General features: G+C 39.2%; 1 protein-coding gene across 11 annotated transcripts in view; it reads left to right on the forward strand.

The window, feature by feature from the left end:
- The window catches only part of ATM (ATM serine/threonine kinase), a 131,349-nt gene that overhangs the window by 55,520 nt on the left and 53,953 nt on the right, over positions 1-21,876 (forward strand). For 9 of the 11 annotated variants that reach the window (XM_058686669.1, XM_058686670.1, XM_058686664.1 and 6 more), the window contains 10 exons: positions 1,184-1,430; positions 4,549-4,664; positions 5,538-5,664; positions 6,114-6,313; positions 9,447-9,621; positions 10,403-10,567; positions 11,376-11,508; positions 13,110-13,205; positions 15,636-15,807; positions 19,318-19,459. In XM_058686669.1, coding sequence (XP_058542652.1) covers positions 1,184-1,430; positions 4,549-4,664; positions 5,538-5,664; positions 6,114-6,313; positions 9,447-9,621; positions 10,403-10,567; positions 11,376-11,508; positions 13,110-13,205; positions 15,636-15,807; positions 19,318-19,459 — 1,573 coding nt within the window. Of the gene's footprint in view, positions 1-1,183; positions 1,431-4,548; positions 4,665-5,537; positions 5,665-6,113; positions 6,314-9,446; positions 9,622-10,402; positions 10,568-11,375; positions 11,509-13,109; positions 13,227-15,635; positions 15,808-19,317; positions 19,460-21,876 lie in introns of those variants that run through there. The other 2 variants (XM_058686671.1, XR_009249437.1) reach the window with 2 other exon arrangements.

Below are 21,876 nucleotides of genomic sequence, written 5' to 3' on the forward strand. Positions count from 1 at the left end.
TATCTGCTCGGCTTTGGTTTTTCAATCTGTACAGTAAGAAAGTAACATCGGTCTCTAAGGACTCTTTCAGCTTTAAATTTTTTTTTGAATTTTTTTTATTTTTACATTTATTTATATTTGAGAGACAGAGAGAGACAGAGCACGAGTGAGGGAGGGGCAGAGAGAGAAGGAGACACAATCCAAATAAGGCTCCAGGCTCTGAGCTGTCAGCACAGAGCCCGACATGGGTTTCGAACTCACGGACCGTGAGATCATGACTTGAGCTGAAGTTGGACGCTTAACCAACTAAGCCATCCAGGCACCCCTCTTTTAGCTTTAATGTTTGGTATTCTTGCCTATGACAAACCAAAGAGAAATTACCAGTGGCTGTTATTTCTGTGTTGTTCTTCCTTTCTGTTCCTTGGCTATGGACCATTTTGTCATTATTTTTATTAGATTTAAAGTGTAACATAAAAATACTTATTTTGCTAAATCCTAACTCTTGAGAAGAAAATTTTGAAAATAGATTTGGAACAACTGAAGAATCATCTAGAGAATAATGTTTTGGTCTCAGGATGATGGGAAAGCAGTGCGTTATTCAGTGATCCTTGTTGTTTCATTTTGGCTATAACAGTATTTACATTCATAGTTTGAATTCACCGGGCACCTGGGTGGCTCAGTTGGTTAAGTGTCCAGCTCTTGATTTCAGCTCAGGTCATGATCTCACCATATGTGAAATCTAGTCCCACATCAGGCTTTGTGCTGACAGTGTGAAGCCTGCTTCAGATTCTCTCTCTTCTCCTCTCTCTCTGACCCCTCCCCTGCTTGTGCGTCTGCTCTCTCTCTCTCAAAATAAACAAGTAAACTTTAGAAAAGTAGTTTGAATTCATACATTTCTTTCACATTTCATTCTACATAAATGAAATAATTTTGCATAAATTGATTATGTAGAAGAGAGAAATTCATTTCCCACTTTTTTTGATCATAGAATTAGGTTGGTGTATTCTAAGATCTCTGTTTTCTTATGTGATTATTTAAAATTTATTTAACTTCATCTCTGCATTTATAAAATTAGAGTAAGAATGTTTAGTGGTCTAGACAAAGTGATGTTCTAATGCTCGTTTCATTATTTTAAGGGCTGTATTGTAAAATTTGACTTTGAGAAGTTATATATAACATGTACTTGAAATTTTTACATTTTTAGATCTTGTTACAAGGTTTTGATCCCACATCTGGTGATTAGAAGTCGTTTTGATGAGGTGAAGTCCATTGCTAATCAGATTCAAGAGGATTGGAAAACTCTTCTAACACACTGTTTTCCAAAGATTCTTGTAAATATTCTTCCTTACTTTGCCTATGAGGGTACAGGAGAAAGTGAGACAGCACAGCAGAGAGAGACTGCTACCAAAGTCTACGACACACTCAAAGATGAAAACTTTCTAGGAAAACAGGTATGACTTCACTTTTACCTACTAGCTCTAGGCCAAATGTGGGGCTCGAACTCACAATCCTGAGATCAGGGGTCTCATGCTCTACCAACTGAGCCAGCCAGACACCCCTCTTGAGCCCCTAATTGGTCTGAGATGTAACTTAAAGATTTTCTTTTTAATGTTTATGCATTTTTGAGAGACAGAGACAGAACGCTCTGCAAGTGGGAGAGGGGCAGAGAGAGGGAGGGAGACACAGAATCCGAAGCAGGCTCCAGGCTCCGAGCTGTCAGCACAGAGCCTGACTTGGGGCTTGAACCCACAAACTGTGAGGTTGTGACCTGAGCCGAAGTCGGACACCTAACTGAGCTACCCAGGTGCCCCCTGACATGTGACTTTAAAGTTTTAAGACCAGTCATCGGGGCGCCTGGGTGGCGCAGTCGGTTAAGCGTCCGACTTCAGCCAGGTCACGATCTCGCGGTCCGTGAGTTCGAGCCCCGCGTCAGGCTCTGGGCTGATGGCTCGGAGCCTGGAGCCTGTTTCCGATTCTGTGTCTCCCTCTCTCTCTGCCCCTCCCCCGTTCATGCTCTGTCTCTCTCTGTCCCAAAAATAAAATAAATTAAAAAAAAAAAAAAAAAAGTTGAAAAAAAAAAAAAAAAAGACCAGTCATCATTTATGTAGTAAAATTTAATATGTAGTCATCACTGTCTGGTGTAGGCAATCCGTGAATTTTTTTATTGTTGTTGTTATTACAGTGGTCTCTTCTTTTGAGTAGCTTTTATAAATGAAGTGTTTTTAATCAGAAAAATTTTTTAAAAACTTTGAAATTTATTGCTTTTTCATTTTTAAAATTTATTTTTATTGGCAGTAATACGTGAATGCAAGCTGGGTGTTCAATCCATGCACTACTGGACAGTGTATACAAAGTGTTCCTCACTTTCTCTTCAGTCCCATTGAGCTCTTTACTGTTCAGGGAGAAGTATGATCCCAGACTCCCATGCTCTGCTCTTTCTTTTTTCCGTGACACTTAACACCTTTTAACGTGTAATATAAGTTACTTAAGAATATGGTTTATCTTCTCTGCTGTGAGTACTTGGACAGATTTTCTGCTGTTTTTTTTTTCTGCTTTGTACCCCTGCTACTTTGTATGTAGTGAATACTCATAATTTGAGAAAAGATGGAGTCAAGTAAAAAAGGATCTAACAGCTTCTGTTTTTAATATAACTTACATACATCCAAAATAATTTGAGGGAGATTACATTAAAAACACATATATAAACTTTGTTTAAGGTCAAAGAGGATTGGTAACTCTCAACTTTTTTGTTTTGTTTTGTTTTGTAAGTAAGGGATGACTAAGCAAAGTTGGCTAATGTTAAAATTACAGTTAGATAAACTTCAAAAGACTTTTTTTGTTTGCCCCTGACCTATATGGAGCCAGCAAACGGAACGAATTTCCCAGCTGCTTAGAGGGACCACTGTCAGTCATAGCTGCTTCTTAGTCTGGAGGCAAACAAGGAGCTCCCTTCTCAAAAGTTACTTGGAACTGGATGTTACAGCTCCAGAGGTTATGGAATTTATGAAAGACGCTGCTTTTATCCCCTCCCAGCCCATCTTCCTGCTTAGACTTCTAAGCAGACCTAATCTTACTACTTTTTAAAAATTATTCAAACCAAAAGACAGCAATTTTCAGAGTCAGAGTAAGTCTAGGAGGAGAACATAATTACACTGAGGCCTGATTGAAACATCAGTCTTGAGAATGAAGAGAGGCAAACTTAAATGATAATTTCTTATCTTCTTGGTTAAAGACATACATTTTTATTAGTTTCGATTCCAGTTAGCATTAAGTTGTCACAAGTTAAGTTTTTCTTTGATTCTCTAATACACACTTTCTCTGAATCCATCTTGTTGATTCTTTTTTCAGTGAGTAAGGGTTGGTGCAGCTATTATTATTAGTCTCTAAGCCTCTTAAAACTGTCACTTGTGGAAAGCCAAAAATATTAACAGTTGCAACATTGTTTAGCTGTACCTAGACATCTGAACAGGCTGTCCCTCAGCTAAACAGTACAGATCGGGCTTATTACAGAATAATAGGAAACTAGTGAAGCCGCTGGTCATTTTTTGTGTAAGGGAATTCATGAGTTTTTCCTTTGTTATTAATCAGATGGGGCCAGTTTGTCCTTCCTTGTCCCAGATATACTTTGAAATGAGCTGGTGTTTTAAGAGGGTTGAAACCTTGGAAGTGGTGACCTGAATGACGGATGTGTAAGCCTGAGGGAAAGGCTAGCACCTTTACGTTTGGCTTCCTTTTTGTCACATTTTAAAATGCTTCTGTTATGAGGAAGTGTGTTTTCAAACCTTCTTACACACCAAGTAAATCAGCTGTTTATTTGCCTTTAAGTTTGGTGCCCTTGTAATTCCTAACTTGGAGAGCTAATGAGTCCCCCTTCACAACTTCATGACCGTCCTTCACTTGGCTGGGGTATATGTAACGCAGCAGGCCCATTCTGTATAATTAGAGAATGTGTGCCTCTCTCTGGGAGGCCGCCGTAACAGGAGGTGGATCGATGGAGAACCTGCTCCTGTCTGGGAGGATTTTGGTTGACTGATGATGACAGGGGATGTGGGGGCCAGCTAGGCTCAGAATTTGGCACATCAGCCAAGTAGAAATCTGGGGGAAAGTTCTGCAGGGAACAGAGAAATGCTTATTGCCAGTCACTGGGAATTCTTACAAGTATTGTTAAGTGAGAGAGATCTCCCAAGTGAGTCAAGAGTAAAATGCAGACTGAGAAGCCGTGTAGGTCAGTGGGGAATTTGGTTGGCAGGAAAATTACTAGGTTGAGGAATTCAGTTCTACAGCTGAAGCCTTAGTTAAAATGATTCTTTAAAATGAAACTAGAGTCAGATTAAGGGAGTCTTGTTTGGTTAGATTTCCTTACTCTCCCCCAGGCTACAGGTCGGTTGCATAGCAGAAAAAAGTGGAGTTAGCCGTATGTCTTGGCAGATCTTAGGTCTTTCATCATCTATTTCCTTTTACGGTCACTGACTCATTTTGGAAATGATGCCGTAACATTAGCCCCTTGAGCCGTGTTAAAGCTCACAGACATAAGAACTTAAACATTATTTTAATTTTGTGTCCTTACAGATTGATCACTTATTCCTCAGTAATTTACCAGAGATTGTTGTGGAGTTACTGATGACGTTACACGAACCAGCAACTTCTGGTGGCAGCCAAAGCACTGACCTCGGTGACTTTTCAGGGTAAGGGTATTTTAAATTTAGCGGATTAACTGCAATCTCAGAATTTCCTTGGGAAGCTTATTGCTTGACACCTTCAAATGTCTATTTCAGTTTTTAGGCACAGCTATGCTTTTAAATTGTTTCTTTAAAAGTAACTGCCTTTGACTTGGAAGTACCACCTCCTTGCCTCTACTGGAGTCTCCCCACCATGATTGCTCGCTCTTTCAGGTGGATCACCTGGTTTGCAAATCCGTTGACCTTTTCCTTCTCAATCTTTCATTCTGTTTTTTGAAATTTCATGGACACATCCATGGGTTTCTTACCTGTGGCTTGCATTTCTAGATCACCTTTTCTTGATGCTCCTTAGCTCTCAGAATCTTACCTATGACAGCTTAACTTGGATGTGAGACGCACTTGGCTGTATATGTTACTTTCCCAGCTTGATTGTAAGCTTCTTGAAAGCACCCTTTACGTATTTTTGAGTTCCCTACCATGCCAGCTGTGCAAAAAAGTAATAATATCCACCCGAATACTTTTACTGTATAATTTCATTTGATGTAAATAGTGTTTGATTTCCCAGTCTTAAGGTATTAGTGCTTTTACAGTACTAGCTTAGAACTTTAATTCAAATGTGAAGTGATACCCAGGCTCATTTGTGGGATTGCCATTAACTTCATAAAAGATTTCGTCAGCAAATCATTTAAAATTGATTCAGTCATGGAGGGCACAGGTATTTAGATATGCTGACTGCTAACATGTAGACCGTCATAAGTCATTTGTGATTTTATTTAAAAGCCAAGTTTTTCAATGGAAGAGTAGTTGTAGAATGTGGGATTATTATTGTCTTAATTTTGTTCTGAAAATGATGACTGCGTGTTTTCTTCTGACTCTTAGGGATTTGGACCCTGCTCCTAACCCACCTCATTTCCCATCACACGTGATCAAAGCGACGTTTGCCTATATCAGTAATTGCCATAAAACCAAGCTTAAAAGCATCTTAGAAATTCTTTCCAAAAGCCCTGTGAGTACACATTTCTATTAAAATAACAAGAGAGAATTCCTTCTTTTTCAGCTCAAAAATCTGTGTAAGTGCATCTTAAAGAGAAAAAAAGATGAACAAATGGAAAATTCATCTGAATTAATTAAAAAGTAAAACACTCCTCAACAAGTTTATATCTTGGTATCTTACCTGTCAGTATTCATTGATGAAGCCTGAATTTCATGATAGTTTAGTCATATGTTAGCTCAGAGTGTAGATATTTTTTAAATTATTTTTTGCTGTCTGAAAGCTAGATAAATTGACAATAGTTTTTTAAGTTCATGATATTAATTTTCTTAATGAAATATTTGCCTTTGATATTAAACCAACACAAAATTCTGTAATTTGTTATTTTGAATATAAAATACATTTGTTATAGCTGAGTATAAATGATTACATAAGTTTTTATGAAATGTCTCTTTATTTTCTAGGATTCCTATCAGAAAATTCTTCTAGCCATATGTGAACAAGCCGCTGAGACAAATAATGTTTATAAAAAGCACAGAATTCTGAAAATATATCACCTATTTGTTAGTTTATTACTGAAAGACATAAAAAGTACCTTAGGAGGAGCGTGGGCCTTTGTTCTTCGAGATGTTATTTACACTTTGATTCATTATATCAACAAAAGGTAAGAAATATATTTAGAGCAATATGTAAGTTTTTTCTACCCTGTTAGTTGAAAATTTACATAGTTTTAAGATGTAGAAGCCACAGTATTGTTTTCTTTATTTTGCTTTCTAATATATATCTACTTAATATTTTTTAAAAATTGAATTACTATTTCTTCATCTCAAAAAATATTAGTATTAAGGGTCTTCAACATTTAAAAAAAATCTTTTTTTGTTTTTTTTTTTTTTTGAGAGAGAGAAACAGAGTGTGAGCCAGGGAGGGGCAGAGAGAGGGAGTCACAGAATCTGAAGCAGGCTCCAGGCTCTGAGCTGTTAGCACAGAGCCCAACGCAGGGCTTGAACCCACAAACTGTAAGATTGTGATCAGAGCTGAAACCTGATGCTTAACTGACTGAGCCACCCAGATGCCCCAATTCATCATTTTAAAATAAACTAATTTTAGATGGCCTGAAATATCTATGTCACTATAGTGGTTCTGGTCACCAGTTCCTGTGTGTGTGTGTGTGTGTGTGTGTGTGTGTGTGTGTGTGTGTGTGTAACACCCACTCTCTAGACACACACACACACACACACACACACTCACACAATTCTCCAGACACCTGCTGGGTGTCCTACAGTTCAACTCAGATGTAGTTGGTTAGTGTCAGATTCCACAGATTGAGGTCTCAGTCCTGCAAGACTGCCTGCCCCTCCTTCCTTTCCAATGGCAGTCACTAGCCAGGATTAGCACCTGTGCTGACCAGCCAGCTCTACACTGCAGGTTCCAATGACCCTCTTCCTACAGTTCTGAGTCATTTTTAGAGTGGCTCTCAGAACTCAGGATAGCTGTTTACTGACTAAAATACCGCTTTATTAGAGAAGGGCATAGCTCAGGAAAAGCCAGATGGAAGAAATCGCGTAGGACCATGTATAGGGAAAGTGGGCACCACTTTGGATGGACTTGGCATCCTTATCAGAAATCATTTGGCCCTTGATGTGTGGATTTATTTCTCGATTCTCAATTCTATGTCCTTGGTTTGCCCTTGTGTCAGTACTACCTGGGTTTTTTGCTGTTGTTTTTGTTTGTTTTGTTTTTTTGAGAGAGCACAAGTGGGAAGGAGAGGGAGAGAGAATCTGAAGCAGGCTCCATGCTCAGCATGTGGGGCTCAGCCCCACAACCCTGGGATCAAGACCTGAGCTGAAATCAAGAGTCAGATGCTCAGCCCCCTGACCCACCCAGGCACCTTAATCTGATTATTTTTTTAATTTTTGTGTGAATTCTTTATGTATTTTGGATATTAACCCTCATCAGATATAGCATTTGGAGATATCTTAGATCTTACCTTGTTGTTTTGTTGATAATTTCCTTTGCTGTGCAAAAGCTTTTTATTTTGATGAGATTTTTTCTTTTGTTTACCTTGCCTGAGGAGACGTACCTAGAAAAATGTTTCTCTGGCTGATATCAAAGAAGTTACTGTCTGTGATTTCTTCTAGGAGTTCTGTGGTTTCAGGTTTCCCATTTAGGTGTAATGCATTTTGAGTTTATTTTTGTGTGCAATTATAAGAAAGTGGTTTAGTTTCACTCTTCGGCACATAGCCGTTCAGTTTTCCCAGCACCGTTTGCTGAAATGACTGTCTTTTCCCTGTTGTAGATTCTTGCCTCCTTTGCTGTGGATTAAGTGACTATATAAGTGTGGATTTCTGGGCTCTCTGTTTTGTTCTGAAAACTGGCTATTTTACTATTAAATTGTGGTAAATGGGGAAATCACACTCTCCCCTTCCCTAGGGTTTGACTTTTTTTCCCCCTAATTGTCGAAGGTTGTAGTGGTCCATATGTTTCATGAGTGTGCAAACTCTTTTTGCCAAGGGTGTGTTCCTCACCGTATGTGGCTACTGAAGAGTGTTCCTTGTGTTCAGGTAGTATTTTTACACAGATTTCCTTGAATGCCGAGAGCAAGTGATTGAATATGAGAGAGAGAGAGAGAGAGAGAGAGAGAATGAGAGAGAGAGAGAGAATGAGAGAATGAGAATCTTTCCCAACTTCTGCAGGTTGGCTCTTTGTGAGGACTTGCCTTCACAGGCAGGTTCTCACCGAGCCTAGGGACTAGCCCAGCATGAACGCGTATGGTCTTCCTGGGTGTTTTTTGAATAAGCTTCTTACCTTGGGCATATGTGTGGCTTTCTCAGTGTCCCAGATATATGAGAGATTTTGAACTCTCTAATTTCAGGAAGAAACTTTCTTCCCAGCTTTTCATCCAAGGCTTTAGGCAGTCTGTTGCATGTCTGAACAATAATCTGTTGCCCCTCACAGCTGTGGGTAGTTGGCCAGTGTTATTTATGGTGCTTTTGAGCACTGCTCATGGCTCTTAACAGCCTGGGGAGATTCAAGTAAGACAAACCAGAGTGAAGCACCCGCCCTTCAGGTAGCTCCCAGACAGACTTAGGACAGATACACACAGTCATTAACAAATACGCTCTGCTCTGCTCCATCCAGAGCAAAGGGCCAGGATCCCATGCTGGGAATGGGGACTATAGTTTTTTCATCACACCCGCCAAGCTGGGGAGGGAGTAGCGAGGCAGAGGCTGGTAGAACGCCATGAAGCTTTAAGTCTTTTTTTTTTTTTTTTTTTTTTTTAAACACTTGTTTATTTAGAGAGAGAGAGCGCGCCAACGGGGGGAGGCAGAGAGAGAGGGAGAGAGAATCCCAAGCAGGCTCCGTGCTGTCTGTACAGATCCCAGTGCGGGGCTCGAACCCATGAACTGTGAGATCATGACCTGAACCGAAGTCAGATGCTTAACCGACTGAGCCACGAGGCACCCCTCCAACTGTTTTTAAGTTGCCGTTTTTGTTTGTTTTTTGTTTGTTTGTTTTTTAGCATTTGCTCGACTTCTGTACACCTTTGCCTATTTGACAGAGCTCTGACAAAGTTCTGCCCGCTCAGCCTGTCAGGAGGGGGGATTGGAGCTGTCTACTCTCTCATTTTGCTGTTGTCACTTCTCTTTTTGGTTTTTAAACCATTAAGGAATTAGAAACAAAAGTGAGTTTTGTGTCGGGGTCACTTCAGAATTAGAGCTGCTGAATAAAAATGACTTTTTAATGAGCTCATATGGAAGCAGTTTCCCAGAACTTACTGTTTTTTGCCTGTGTCACAGGCCTTCTCGTTTCATGGACGTGTCGTTACGAAGCTTCTCCCTGTGTTGTGACCTGTTAAGCCGGGTTTGCCACACAGCAGTCACTTACTGCAAGGATGCTTTAGAAAATCACCTTCACGTCATTGTCGGTACACTCATACCCCTTGTGGATGATCAGATGGAGGTTCAGGAACAGGTGATGCCCAAATCATCTTCACAAAGATATTTGACATACATTGATAAAGCGTTATTGGAAGGAGCTGAACGTTTTACGTTTACTTGGTGCAGTGGGTCATTTCAGTGAAAATATTCTTTGAAAAATGGTTGGAAAAACATTTTCAGTTAATTAAGCCTTGTAATCATTTAATTACAGAGCACCTAATAATTTTTTTTAATTTTTAAAATTTTTTGTATTTGAAAGAAACAGAGACAGTGCGAGTGGGGGAGGGGCAGGGAGAGGGAGGAGAGAGAGAGAATCCCAAGCAGGCTCCGCACTCCCAGCATAGAGACCAGTGTGGAGCTTGAACCCACAAAACCTCAAGATCATGACCTGAGCTGAAACCAAGAGTTGGGTGCTTAACGGATCGAGCCACCCAGGCGCCCCCAGTAACTTGGATCTAGTAACTTGGATTACCTAACAGTGTCTGTCTCTTCCTTGGTTTGAAGTATAGAGGTAATGAAAACGAGGGACAGCAGTTCATACTACTGTCATGGTGTGTGAGATACTGCTTAAATAAAATGTTCCGGTAATATTGGCATTTCTCTACCCCAGTGCCCATGCTATAGCAGCAACTTACATATTTGTTGACTCATTTGAAAACAGTAATAGCTGGTACTATAGAAGTAATTAGAACCTTTTATCTGAACTAGGCCAGTAGAGTTTTTATCACTTATTATAGTAGGTTTGGTTGTTTTACTTTAAAATATAATTAAACCATTTTTTCCTTTTGATTTTTTCTTTTTTAAATTATGTTTAGGTATTGGACTTGTTGAAATACTTAGTGATAGATAACAAGGATAATGAAAACCTCTATATGACAATTAAACTTTTAGATCCTTTTCCTGACCATGATGTCTTTAAGGATTTGCGTCTTACTCAGCAGAAAATTAAATACAGTAAAGGACCCTTTTCACTTTTGGAGGTAATAATTATTCCATCATCTTACTGTTTTGTATTAGGATAAAGAGCAATACTTTTTGAACACTTCTAATTCTCTGAAAGAAAACAACTGAGTCTTTTAAAAAAAACTGTGATAAAAAATAACCTGAGATTTCCTCTTGTATTGCAGTAAAATTGTAAATATTAAGGTTTTTTTTTGTTACGGTCTGAAATTAAGTATTGAAGAAATGTGATATAAAGTATGCTTGATTTTCGTATGCATCAGATTCATTAATTCCTCAAAATTACTGTGTGATCTTTTGAAGGACAATTTGATGTTTGAAGTAGAGATGATATTTGAATTTTTAAAGAGTTTTTCAAGTTTTAATCTTACTTTAATCTTTATAAACTTGAAAATTATTTTCAAGTGTGTTTTTTAGCATAAATTTTATTCCAATTTTAAAACCATACTCTATATTTGACTACATATCAATGTGATAATATAGCTAAGTGTACTAACATATAAAATGAGAGTTACAGTACTAAGTAAGTAGAAATTTAAACTTTTCCCTTGGAATATGCTAATTATAATCTTAAAATCTTAAAGATGTTCTTGTGAGAGAGTCAAGATTAAAACATTGGCCAACAAAACAAAACAAAACAAAAAAACCAAACCACATTGTAGGACTGAAATGGAAGAAGTCATTTATTTCTACCTTGTTTGGTAATAATAAAGCTGTGAGTCAGTGTCTGCGAAAGGGTCTTAGTAATTTTTTTCTTTTGAGTTTTATTTCGCAGACTTCATACAAATCAAAAAACCAGTTATGTTTTTAACTAATGCTCTCTTTCAGGAAATAAATCATTTTCTCTCCGTGAGTGTTTATGATGCACTTCCTTTGACAAGGCTCGAAGGGTTGAAGGATCTTCGCAGACAGCTGGCACAACATAAAGATCAGATGATGGATCTCATAAGAGCATCTCAGGGTACTGATGTCAATGACCCGGGTTATTTGTACCTATTTCTTTTGGAAAGAGCTTTGTAAACTTTTTTTTTTTTTTTTTTTTTTGAGTTTTGTAAACTCTTACTCTTTGATTAATTGCCACGGACTTCGTTTAGATTCTGATCCTTTAGTTCAAACCTCTATCATTTCTCTTCTAACTGGGAAAGAGGTCATTACATGGCCTCCTCACCTTCAATTACCCTCATTTCATCCATCCCCTGCACCTCATCCAGGGTGATTTCTCTGAACCCAAACATGATTGCATTATTCTCTTGCTTGAAAAGTTTTAATCACTTCCTGCTGCCTGAGACAGAAATTTGAGTTCCTTAGAGCCAGGCATACAGGCAATGTGTCTCTCTGCCTCTTGCTCCAACTCGTATTCATAGAAGAAACGTATCCCACTTACAGCCTCTTAGCCATGTGTGTGCATGTAATTGTGTGCATATGTGTGTGTTTTCTGTATACACACATATTTGTATATGTGTTTCTACCTTTTTCTCATTTAAGAAAACATTCATTTTTATGTTATTTTGATTTCAGTTTAGGTTACTGTAATATTGTACTTGGAAATTTTCTCTACTTACATTTTGATTTTCATCTTGTACCCATTAATTTCATATTTCCATTGTGATTTTTTTCCAGTAACTTTAAAAACTAATATTGGGGGCGCCTGGGTGGCTCAGTCGGTTAAGTGTCCGACTTCGACTCAGGTCACGCTCTCACGGTCCGTGAGTTCGAGCACCGCATCGGGCTCTGGGCTGATGGCTCGGAGCCTGGAGCCTGCTTCCGATTCTGTGTCTCCCTCTCTCTCTGCCCCTCCCCCGTTCATGCTCTGTCTCTCTCTGTCTCAAAAATAAATAAACGTTAAAAAAAAAAATTAAAAAAAAATAAAATAAAAACTAATTTTGATTTTGACCACCTGAGCTCAGAGCTCATAGCACATTTGTTCTGCGATGAGTGTTTGTGTAAAGATGAGAAACTGTATCTTTTGTTCTCGTGTGTTTGGGTCATTCATTGGTCTAGACTTCTCTTGTCCAGTAGCTGTTCATAGCTACTTAAATTTCAGTGAATTAAAGTTTAATAAAATTTAAAATTTAGTTTCTTATGTCATACTAGCTCATGTCACGTTCTCAGGAGTAAGTGAGCTAGTGGATGTTGTTGGACAGTACAGATTATGGAACATTTCTGTCATTGCAGAAAGTTCTATTGGATATTGCTGTTCTAGACTAAATGCTAGATGTTGAAGAACAAGACATGCTCCCAAGGTCTCTTTCAGGTTGATGTTGAATGATTTTTGTATTTCTTACTGTGATTTTCCTAAGGTATTGACTTATCTGTGCAACATATGAAGACATTTCTCTTTCTCTCTCTGCCAAATATTGCCAGTCATTTTTACATGGTTCTGTTTTATAAGTCGAGATCTATTCACTATATATTTTTTGACCTTCTTATGGTTTTAAAACCTTGTTTTAAAAAAATAAAACTTGATAAAAGTGTTTTAGATAATTTGATATATAAGCCTATTGTAAAGAAATGTTTATTCTCCGGTGTAGTTGAAACTAATTTTTTTAAAACTGCTCCTAGAAAACCCACAAGATGGCATAATGGTGAAACTAATCGTCAGCTTGTTGCAGTTAAGCAAGATGGCAGTGAGCCACACTGGTGAAAGAGAAGTTTTAGGTAATCTCTGGCTAAATGAATGTGAGTTTTTCTGTTTGAGTGGCCATTCCTGTTTTCACAGTCAGTAGAAGTTTGTCATTTGGGTTATTAGGGAAACGTGCAGTGCTAGCTGAGGTATAGTTCTGTCTAGTTCAGATGGCCTTAAGCAGCCCTCCTTTTGTACTTTCCTTAAACATTTATAAAAGTGAAAAGTTAGCGGGGGCGCCTGGGTGGCTCAGTTGGTTAAGCGGCCGACTTCGGCTCAGGTCATGATCTCGCGGTCCGTGAGTTCAAGCCCCGCTTCGGGCTCTGTGCTGACAGCTCAGAGCCTGGAGCCTGTTTCAGATTCTGTGTCTCCCTCTCTCTGACCCTCCCCCATTCATGCTCTGTCTCTCCCTGTCTCAAAAATATATAATCGTTAAAAAAAAAATTAAAAAAAAAAAAAGTGAAAAGTTAGCGATATACACGTGTGCAAAACCGTTCTTTTGAAAAGGCCTTGGTTATCTTTAGGAAAGTTTGAAATACCTGTTTGTAGCGTTAAGTTGCAGATTATCTTTGATACATTTTGTAAATATAACTGATTAGTACTTAGTCTTTTTGTAGGACAGAAATAAGATGAGGTTTTGGAGGGCTAGATGAATTAAACTCAGATATTAAAACCACATTCGGGGCATCTGGGTGGCTCAGCTAGTTGAATGTCCTACTTCAGCTCAGGTCATGATGTCGCCATTCATGAGTTTGAGCCCTGCGTCAGGCTCTGTGCTGACAGCTCAGAACCTGAAGCCTACTTCAAATTCTGTGTCTCCCTCTTTCTCTGCCCCTCCCCCTCCCCCACTTATATTGTCTCTCTCCCTCTCAAACATTAAAAAAAAAAAAAAATTAAAACCACATTCAAGTCCTATACTATTTGTAGGGTATCCTATTGTAAGATAAATGGCCACCATACATCCTGCCTAGAAGAGGTGTTTAGACTTAGTGATCCCAGGCTGGAAACACTGAATGATTGAAGTCAGCTTGAAGTTGTCATGACAGCATTGATTCAAATAAGAAAAATGGAGGAATAAGAGGTCCTTCAGATACTATTTCCTTTCAGTGAAGCCTTCCTTCACATCTCAGGGGGAGCCTGTTATCTGGGGCACTTCTTTTTTTTTTTTTTTTTTGTAAATTTTTTATTGAAATATACCTTACATACAGAAAAGTATAGAAATGATAAGTATGTAACTCGAAAACTTTTCACAAATGGAACACACCTGTGCTTTTAGCATCCAGACCAGGAAACAGAATCTTATTAACGCCCTAGAAGTTTCCTTTGACCAAGGAATTTATACCTTATCCATGGTGGCACTGTTTCTAGAGACAAACCTGATTTGCTACAGGAGCCCTAAGTGGCTTTCCTGTGTAGCATAAAATCTTAACATGGTTTTATTAAGTAGCCACAGCTCACATCATACTTAGTGGTGAGAGACTGAAAGCTTTCACCCCCACATCATGAAAGAGACAAGGTTGCCCTCTTTCACCAGTGCTGTTCCAAGTTGTACTGGAAATTCTAGCCGGAGCAGTGGGACAAGAAGAGAAAAAGCATCCAAATTGGAAAGGGAGAGGTAGAATTGTCTCTATCCACAGATGACATCATTCTGTATCTAGAAAATGCTAGAGAATCTACAAGAAAGCTACTGTAACAGGGCCAGCAAATGAATCACAATCGCAGGATATAAGATCCATACACAAGATTGAGTTGTGATTATGTACACCAGCAGTGAACAATCTGAAAAGAAAATTTCGTTCCATTTACCATTCTGTTCATAATAGCCTCTAAGAGAATCCGGTACCTGGGGATAAATTTAAAGAAGGAAGTGAAATACTTGTACATGATCTGTTTGTTACAAGTGAATCACCAAGGACACCCCACATTGAAGGGGAGAGGAATCAGGCTCCACCTTTGGAAAAGAGAGCTATCAAAAAAGTTGTGAACATACTTTAATAAATTCCATCACTCCTGGAAAAGAGCGTGAGGGAGTTCTCTGGCATGCAGAAACTGCTCCCTATCTTCATCTGGGTAGTGATAACACAGGTGGAAAAAAACATGTATGAATTTTCACTAAAGTAAGTGTTTCAGATTGGTGTGCTTCGTGTGTGTAATACTTAAAATTTTAACAGGCTTAAGTCTGTTGATAACGTTCATACAGTAGCTCTGTTTACGCTTTCATTCTTAATACCTATATTCTGTTAATGACTTCTCTGTCCTGGATATGATTTTATATGGGAAAATACCTTTGCCCACATGGATGTATAAAGGCAGTGATACAATGTATTGCAGCTTCTTTATTCAGTCTTTGGTTAACCACTCAAATCTTGAAGAATGACAAAACATTTTATTTTTGAAGTTAGAAAAGTTGTTTTATGGAAGAACTCTAAGCTACAAGTGTACTGACAAGGAGTTTCTCTATACAGAGGCTGTTGGAAGCTGCCTGGGAGAAGTGGGTCCTATAGACTTCTCGACGATAGCTATCCAGCATAGCAGAGATACATCTTCTACCAAGGCCCTGGAGTTCTTTGAAGATAAAGAACTTCAGTGGACCTTCCTAACGCTGACCTACCTGAATAATACGCTAGTAGAAGATTGGTGAGTATTTAATGATACTTTATATCGGATAGCACCTACCTTGTCCTATGTTCAAGGAGAATGATACTTTATATAAACAAACATCTCTCCTAACTAAACTTTTCCCCTGTAAGCTGCATACTTTTTTTTTTTTTTTAAGTTTATTTATTTGTTTTGAGAGAGAGCATGTACACGTGCGGGGGAGGAGCAGAGAGAGAGAGGGAGAGGGAGAATCCCTGACATGGGGCTCAAACCCACACACCATGAGATCATGACCTGAGCCAAAGTCAAGAGCTGGATGCTCAACCTACTGAGCCACCCAGGCACCCCATAAACTGCCATACTTGTAATCTCAGGTATTCTAATGAAAATTGGTGTATTTTTTATTAATTCACATAATCGCTGAAACCCTGCTAGGTGCCAGGCCCTGGATTAACTGGTGAGCACACCAGACTAGGTCCATGTTAAATTCTAGTGAGAGTAGACTAGAGAAACAGTAAGAAAAGTACCAGGTGGTTCTGTACAGAACATTAAAATAGAATTGGCAAAGAGGATGCTTGGGGCCCTTGTCAAGATCACAGGTGCTGCTCTCCTCTCATTTAGAGAATTATGATCCTTTTCCAGTAAGTCCTGGAGTAGGAGCTTCCTAACTCCAACAGTCTTCAGCTTAGACAGAGTTTTCTTTTGCCCATTTATTCATTATGCGAAACAAAAGTGCCACACATATTATCCTGACTACTGCTTTGGTGGCTATGAATTCACTTGGGCTTTCTTTCTGCACACCCCTGCCCCATTTATGTATCTGTTTATTTTTGGTGTATGTGAGCACCTCATCACCACCGTTTTGGGGAGGGTGGGTTCAGAGGAGTTTTGCCCACCACCAGACACCCTTCTAAGGTAATAAGGTGTCTTACATGTGTTTGCCTACAACTGGCCCACCTCTGAGAGAATAAATAGCTGGCAGTAATGTCTACGTGACATGTTTTCATTGTTCATTTAATGGGCATGTATCTTTCTCTTTTCTTGTTACAATAAAAATGCTGACAGCATTTCTTTCTCAACATTTTATTTTAAAAAATTTCAAGCCTACAGAAAAGTTGAAAGAATTTTACAGCAAATACCCGTATACTCACCACCTAGATTCTACCCTTACTGTTTCACTGCTTTCTCTGCTTCATCACCTCAAGCCATCCTTCTATCCACTTAGTAATCCATCTCATTAGTCAAACTGTATTTCAAAGTGTATATGGCATAGTCGTTGAAGATGTTTCCACAGAAAATTGGCAGGCAGCATTCACTATGTGGTAATTTGGAGTTGGCTCTTCTGAAAAGGGTGGGCAAAGATATTTAATGTGACTTAAACTGTAAAGCATAAGGAATCTCTTTGTGTAAGAGGAAACAAATCATGACGTTTGAGGGCCTCCGGTCTACCAAGGGAATGTTGACCAGAGGATTCTCCCAAGAGCTGGTCCTGGAAGGCTTGTGTGAGCAAGTGTCATCCCGCTGATCACTGATGGGTGTGAGCGGGAATGAAGTGTAGGTGATAAGGGATGAAACATTCCAGACTGGGAGATAACTCCAGAGCGGGGATTAGCGTGGTGTGTCTGAGGAGCAGAAAGAAGACGATGGTATTTTTGAAATTAAAAAGGTAGGACTAATTCTGATTAAGAAATTTGGATTATATTTGAAACATACGTGAAAGCCATAGAGTTTTGAGCAGAGTAGTGTCAGGATGCAGCCTACTGTTTCACTCTGGCTTGAATGTGGCAGATGGCTTGTGGAGGGGAAACGGGAAGCCCAGTTATGGAGCAGCTGGGGTGGTCCAGAGGGGAAATGATGGTGATTCGGGTTAGGGTGGTGGGGACAGAGGGCAGGTGGAACATTACTGGAGCCAAGGTGTGTTTTTAACGGAGAGCCGGCAGGACTTGCCTGTGAGTCGGGTGTGGAGCAGTGAGGGAGAGGGGATGAAAGGTGAATCCAGGTTTAGGGTTTATGCTTCCACATCTTAAATTGAGAAACCCAGGAGGAACAAGCCCTTATTTCATAGCTCATCGCCAGTTTACAGGGTCAGGCTTTTGATGTTCTTGTCCACTTGTATTTTCAGCTTTCTTGTATCACAGCCCTCCTTTTCCTAATATTTTGCAAAGCAAAAGGACTTTCAGGGTTTTATTACAGGTTTCAGATGCCTTACCTCATGATTCTCAACTAGGTTCTGGTCAGAATACGTGTGTACTTACTGTTTGTTTAAAATTGTTGCAGACTTGGGGTGCCTGGGTGCCTTTGTCAGCTAAATGTTCAGCTTTGGCTCAGGTCACGATCTCGTGGTTCATGAGTTCGGGTCCCGCATCGGGCTCTGTGCTGACAGCTCAGAGCCTGGAGCCTGCTTCAGATTCTGTGTCTCCCTCTCTCTCTGCCCCTCCTCTGCTCACACACACACTCACTCTCTCTCAAAAATAAATAAACAATAGAAGAAAACAAATAAAATTGTTCCAGACAATAATTTTATCATTTGAGGGAAAAGCTATTCTATTTTGCCCAAATTATTTATATCTTTTAGATAAAGCACTATCAAAGTATTGTTTTCTCAGGTGAATTTGTATTCTGTGGTTCTCATTGCCCATATTTATTAGCCATTGTTATTTCCAAGTATTTCTTTTCCTGAGTACTTTTAATTTATAGCAGTCATAATGTAAACTTTATTGTAGTCATTGAAGGGAATTGCTGCAGTGATTAATAACTCAGGCTTACTGAAGGAATATTAAAAATTCACTGATAATTTTGGCTTTGATGCTGTAGAATTTTATAGGTGTAAACTTTCCTTATGTTAAAACTGCCTAACACAGTTGGCTTTTACAGTTTACAGTTGAACAACACAGAATTGAACTCTGCGGATCTACTTCTATGTGGATTTCTTTCTTTTTTTTTTTTTTTTAATTTTTTTTTCAACGTTTTTTATTTTATTTTTGGGACAGAGAGAGACAAAGCATGAACGGGGGAGGGGCAGAGAGAGAGGGAGACACAGAATCGGAAACAGGCTCCAGGCTCCGAGCCATCAGCCCAGAGCCTGACGCGGGGCTCGAACTCACGGACCGCGAGATCGTGACCTGGCTGAAGTCGGACGCTTAACCGACTGCGCCACCCAGGCGCCCCTATGTGGATTTCTTTTGATAAACACAGCCCAGTACTCTAAATATATTTTCTCTTCCTTATGATTTTCTTAAAAACATCTTTTTCCTAGCTTTGCTTCTTTGTAGAAATACAGTATATAACACAGAACATATAAAATATATGTTAATTGACTGTTTATGTTATCAGTAAGGCTTCTGGTCAATAGCAGGTTGTTAGTGGTTAAGTGTTGGGGGAGTCAAGATTTTTATGCATATTTTCGACTGTGGAGGGATCAGCACTCCTAACTCCTGTATTATTCAAGGGCCAACTGTAATGTAAATTTACTTAAATTTTTTATTCGAGGTTGATTCATGACCATAATTGATATACTTTATAGGCATTTGAATTATGTATGTTTTTCAGTGTCAAAGTGCGATCAGCTGCTGTTACCTGTTTGAAAAGCATCTTAGCCACAAAGACTGGACATACTTTCTGGGAGATTTATAAGACGACAACTGATCCCATGCTGATCTATCTACAGCCTTTTAGAACATCGAGAAAAAAGGTCTGTCAAATAGTGAATGTTTATTGAATACACACTGTCTAGAACAGTTGTATGTGCTGTGAGATATGACTGTCAAGTTTCTTAAGTAGCATTATACTAACGTTTAACCTTTCTCATAAGTAATTCCAACTGTACTTCTTGAATCCAGGGGAATTTGTTTTTAATTTTAGCAGTGTGGAATAGTTGAGAGATAGAAAGCTCAACTTCAGATTGACGCAGGGGATGGGAGGAGTTCTTAGTGATAGGCCTTTTTTCTTAGGAGTAGAAAACCCTTACGTTGATCCCTCGAAAGCCTTTGGTGTTGGGTGTGGTGTGTAGTGTAGGTATTGTGCCACAAGCAACAGTTTATTCCCGAAGGAAGTTAAAATAGCACCGTCCTTCGGGATAGAAGGAACATACTTAAACATCATAAAAGCCATATATGAAAGGCCCACAGCTAATATCATCCTCACTAGGGAAAAACTTCCCCCTCTCTCCCTGGGAGAGCTTTCCCCCTGAGATCAGGAACACGACAGGGATGTCCACTCTCACCACTCTTGTTTAACGTAGTGTTGGAAGCCCTAGCATCCTCAGTCAGACAACAAAATGAAATAAAAGGCATCCAAACTGGTAAAGAAGAAGTCCATCTTTCACTTTTCACAAATGACATGATTCTCTACATGGAAAACCCAACAGACTCCACCAAAAGTCTGCTACAACTGATACATTAATTCAGCAAAGTTACAGGGTACACAATCAATGTACAGAAATTGGTTGCATTTTTATACACCAATAATGAAGCAACGGAAAGAGAAATAAAGAAACGGATCCCATTTACAATTGCACCAAGAACCATAAAATATCTTGGAATAAATCTAACCAAAGATGTAAAAGACCTGTATGCTGAAAACCATAGAAAGGTTATGAAGGAAATTGAAGAAGACACAAATGGAAAAATATTCCACGCTTCTGTATTGGAAGAATAAATATTGTTAAAATGTCAATACTATTCAAAGCAATCTACACATTCAGTGTAATCCCAATCAAAATTGCATCAGCATTCTTCTCAAAGCTAGAAGACACAATCCTAAAATTTGTATGGAGCCCACAAAAGTCCCCAAATAGCCAAAGTAATGCTGAAGAAGAAAACCAAAGCAGGAGGCATCACAATCCCAGACTTTAGACTTTACTACAAAGCTGTAATCATCAAGACAGTATGGTATTGGCACAAAAACAGACACATAGACCAGTGGAATAGAATAGAGAACCCAGAACTGGACCCATAAATGTATGCCCAACAAATCTTTGGCAAAGCAAGAAAGAATATCCAATGACAAAAAGGCAGTCTTTTTAACAAATGGTGCTGGGAGAACTGGACAGCAACATGCAGAAGAATGAAACTAGACCACTTTCTTACACCATTCACAAAAATAAACTCAAAATGGATGAAGGACCTGAATGGGAGACAGAAAACCATCAAAACCCTAGAGGAGAAAACAGGCAACAACCTCTTTGACCTCAGCTGCAGCAATTTCTTACTCAACACATCTCTCCACTTGCAAGGGAATTAAAAGTGAAAATGAACTATTGGGACCTCATGAAGATAAAAAGCTGCATTGCAAAGGAAACAATCAACAAAACTAAAAGGCAACCATGGAATGGGAAAAGATATTTGCAAACCACTTATTGGATAAAGGGCTGGTATCCGAAATCTATCAAGAACTCACCAAACTCACACCTGAAAAAAAATAATCCAGTGAAGAAATGGGCAGATGACATGAATAGACGCTTTTCTAAAGAAGACATCCAAATGACCAACAGACACATGAAAAGATGCTCAACGTCATTCATCTTCAGGGAAATATAAAAGCCACACTGAGATACCACCTCACACCAGTCAGAGTGGCCAAAATGAACAAATGAGGAGACTATAGATGCTGGTGAGGATGTGGAGAAACGGGAACCCTCTTGCACTGTGGGTGGGAATGCAAACTGGTGCAGCCGCTCTGGAAAACAGTATGGAGGTTCCTCAAAAAATTGAAAATAGAACTACCCTACGACCCAGGAATAGCACTGCTAGGAATTTACCCAAGGGATACAGGAGTGCTGACGCATAGGGGCACTTGTACCCCAATGTTTATAGCAGCACTTTCAACAATAGCCAAATTATGGAAAGAGCCCAAATGTCCATCACCTGATGAGTTGATAAAGAAGAAGTGGTTTATATGTACAATGGAATACTACTTGGCAATGAGAAAGAGTGAAATCTGGCCATTTGCAGCAACGTGGATGGAACTGGAGGGTATTATGCTAAGGGAAATAAGTCAGTCAGAGAAAAGACAGAAACCATGTTTTCACTCTCAAGTGGATCCTGAGAAACTTAACAGAAGACCATGGGGGAGGGGAAGGGGAAAAAAATTACAGAGAGGGAGGAAGGC

The sequence above is a fragment of the Neofelis nebulosa genome, chromosome 10 (assembly GCF_028018385.1).
Source record: "Neofelis nebulosa isolate mNeoNeb1 chromosome 10, mNeoNeb1.pri, whole genome shotgun sequence".
Classification (NCBI taxonomy): Eukaryota; Metazoa; Chordata; class Mammalia; order Carnivora; family Felidae; genus Neofelis; species Neofelis nebulosa.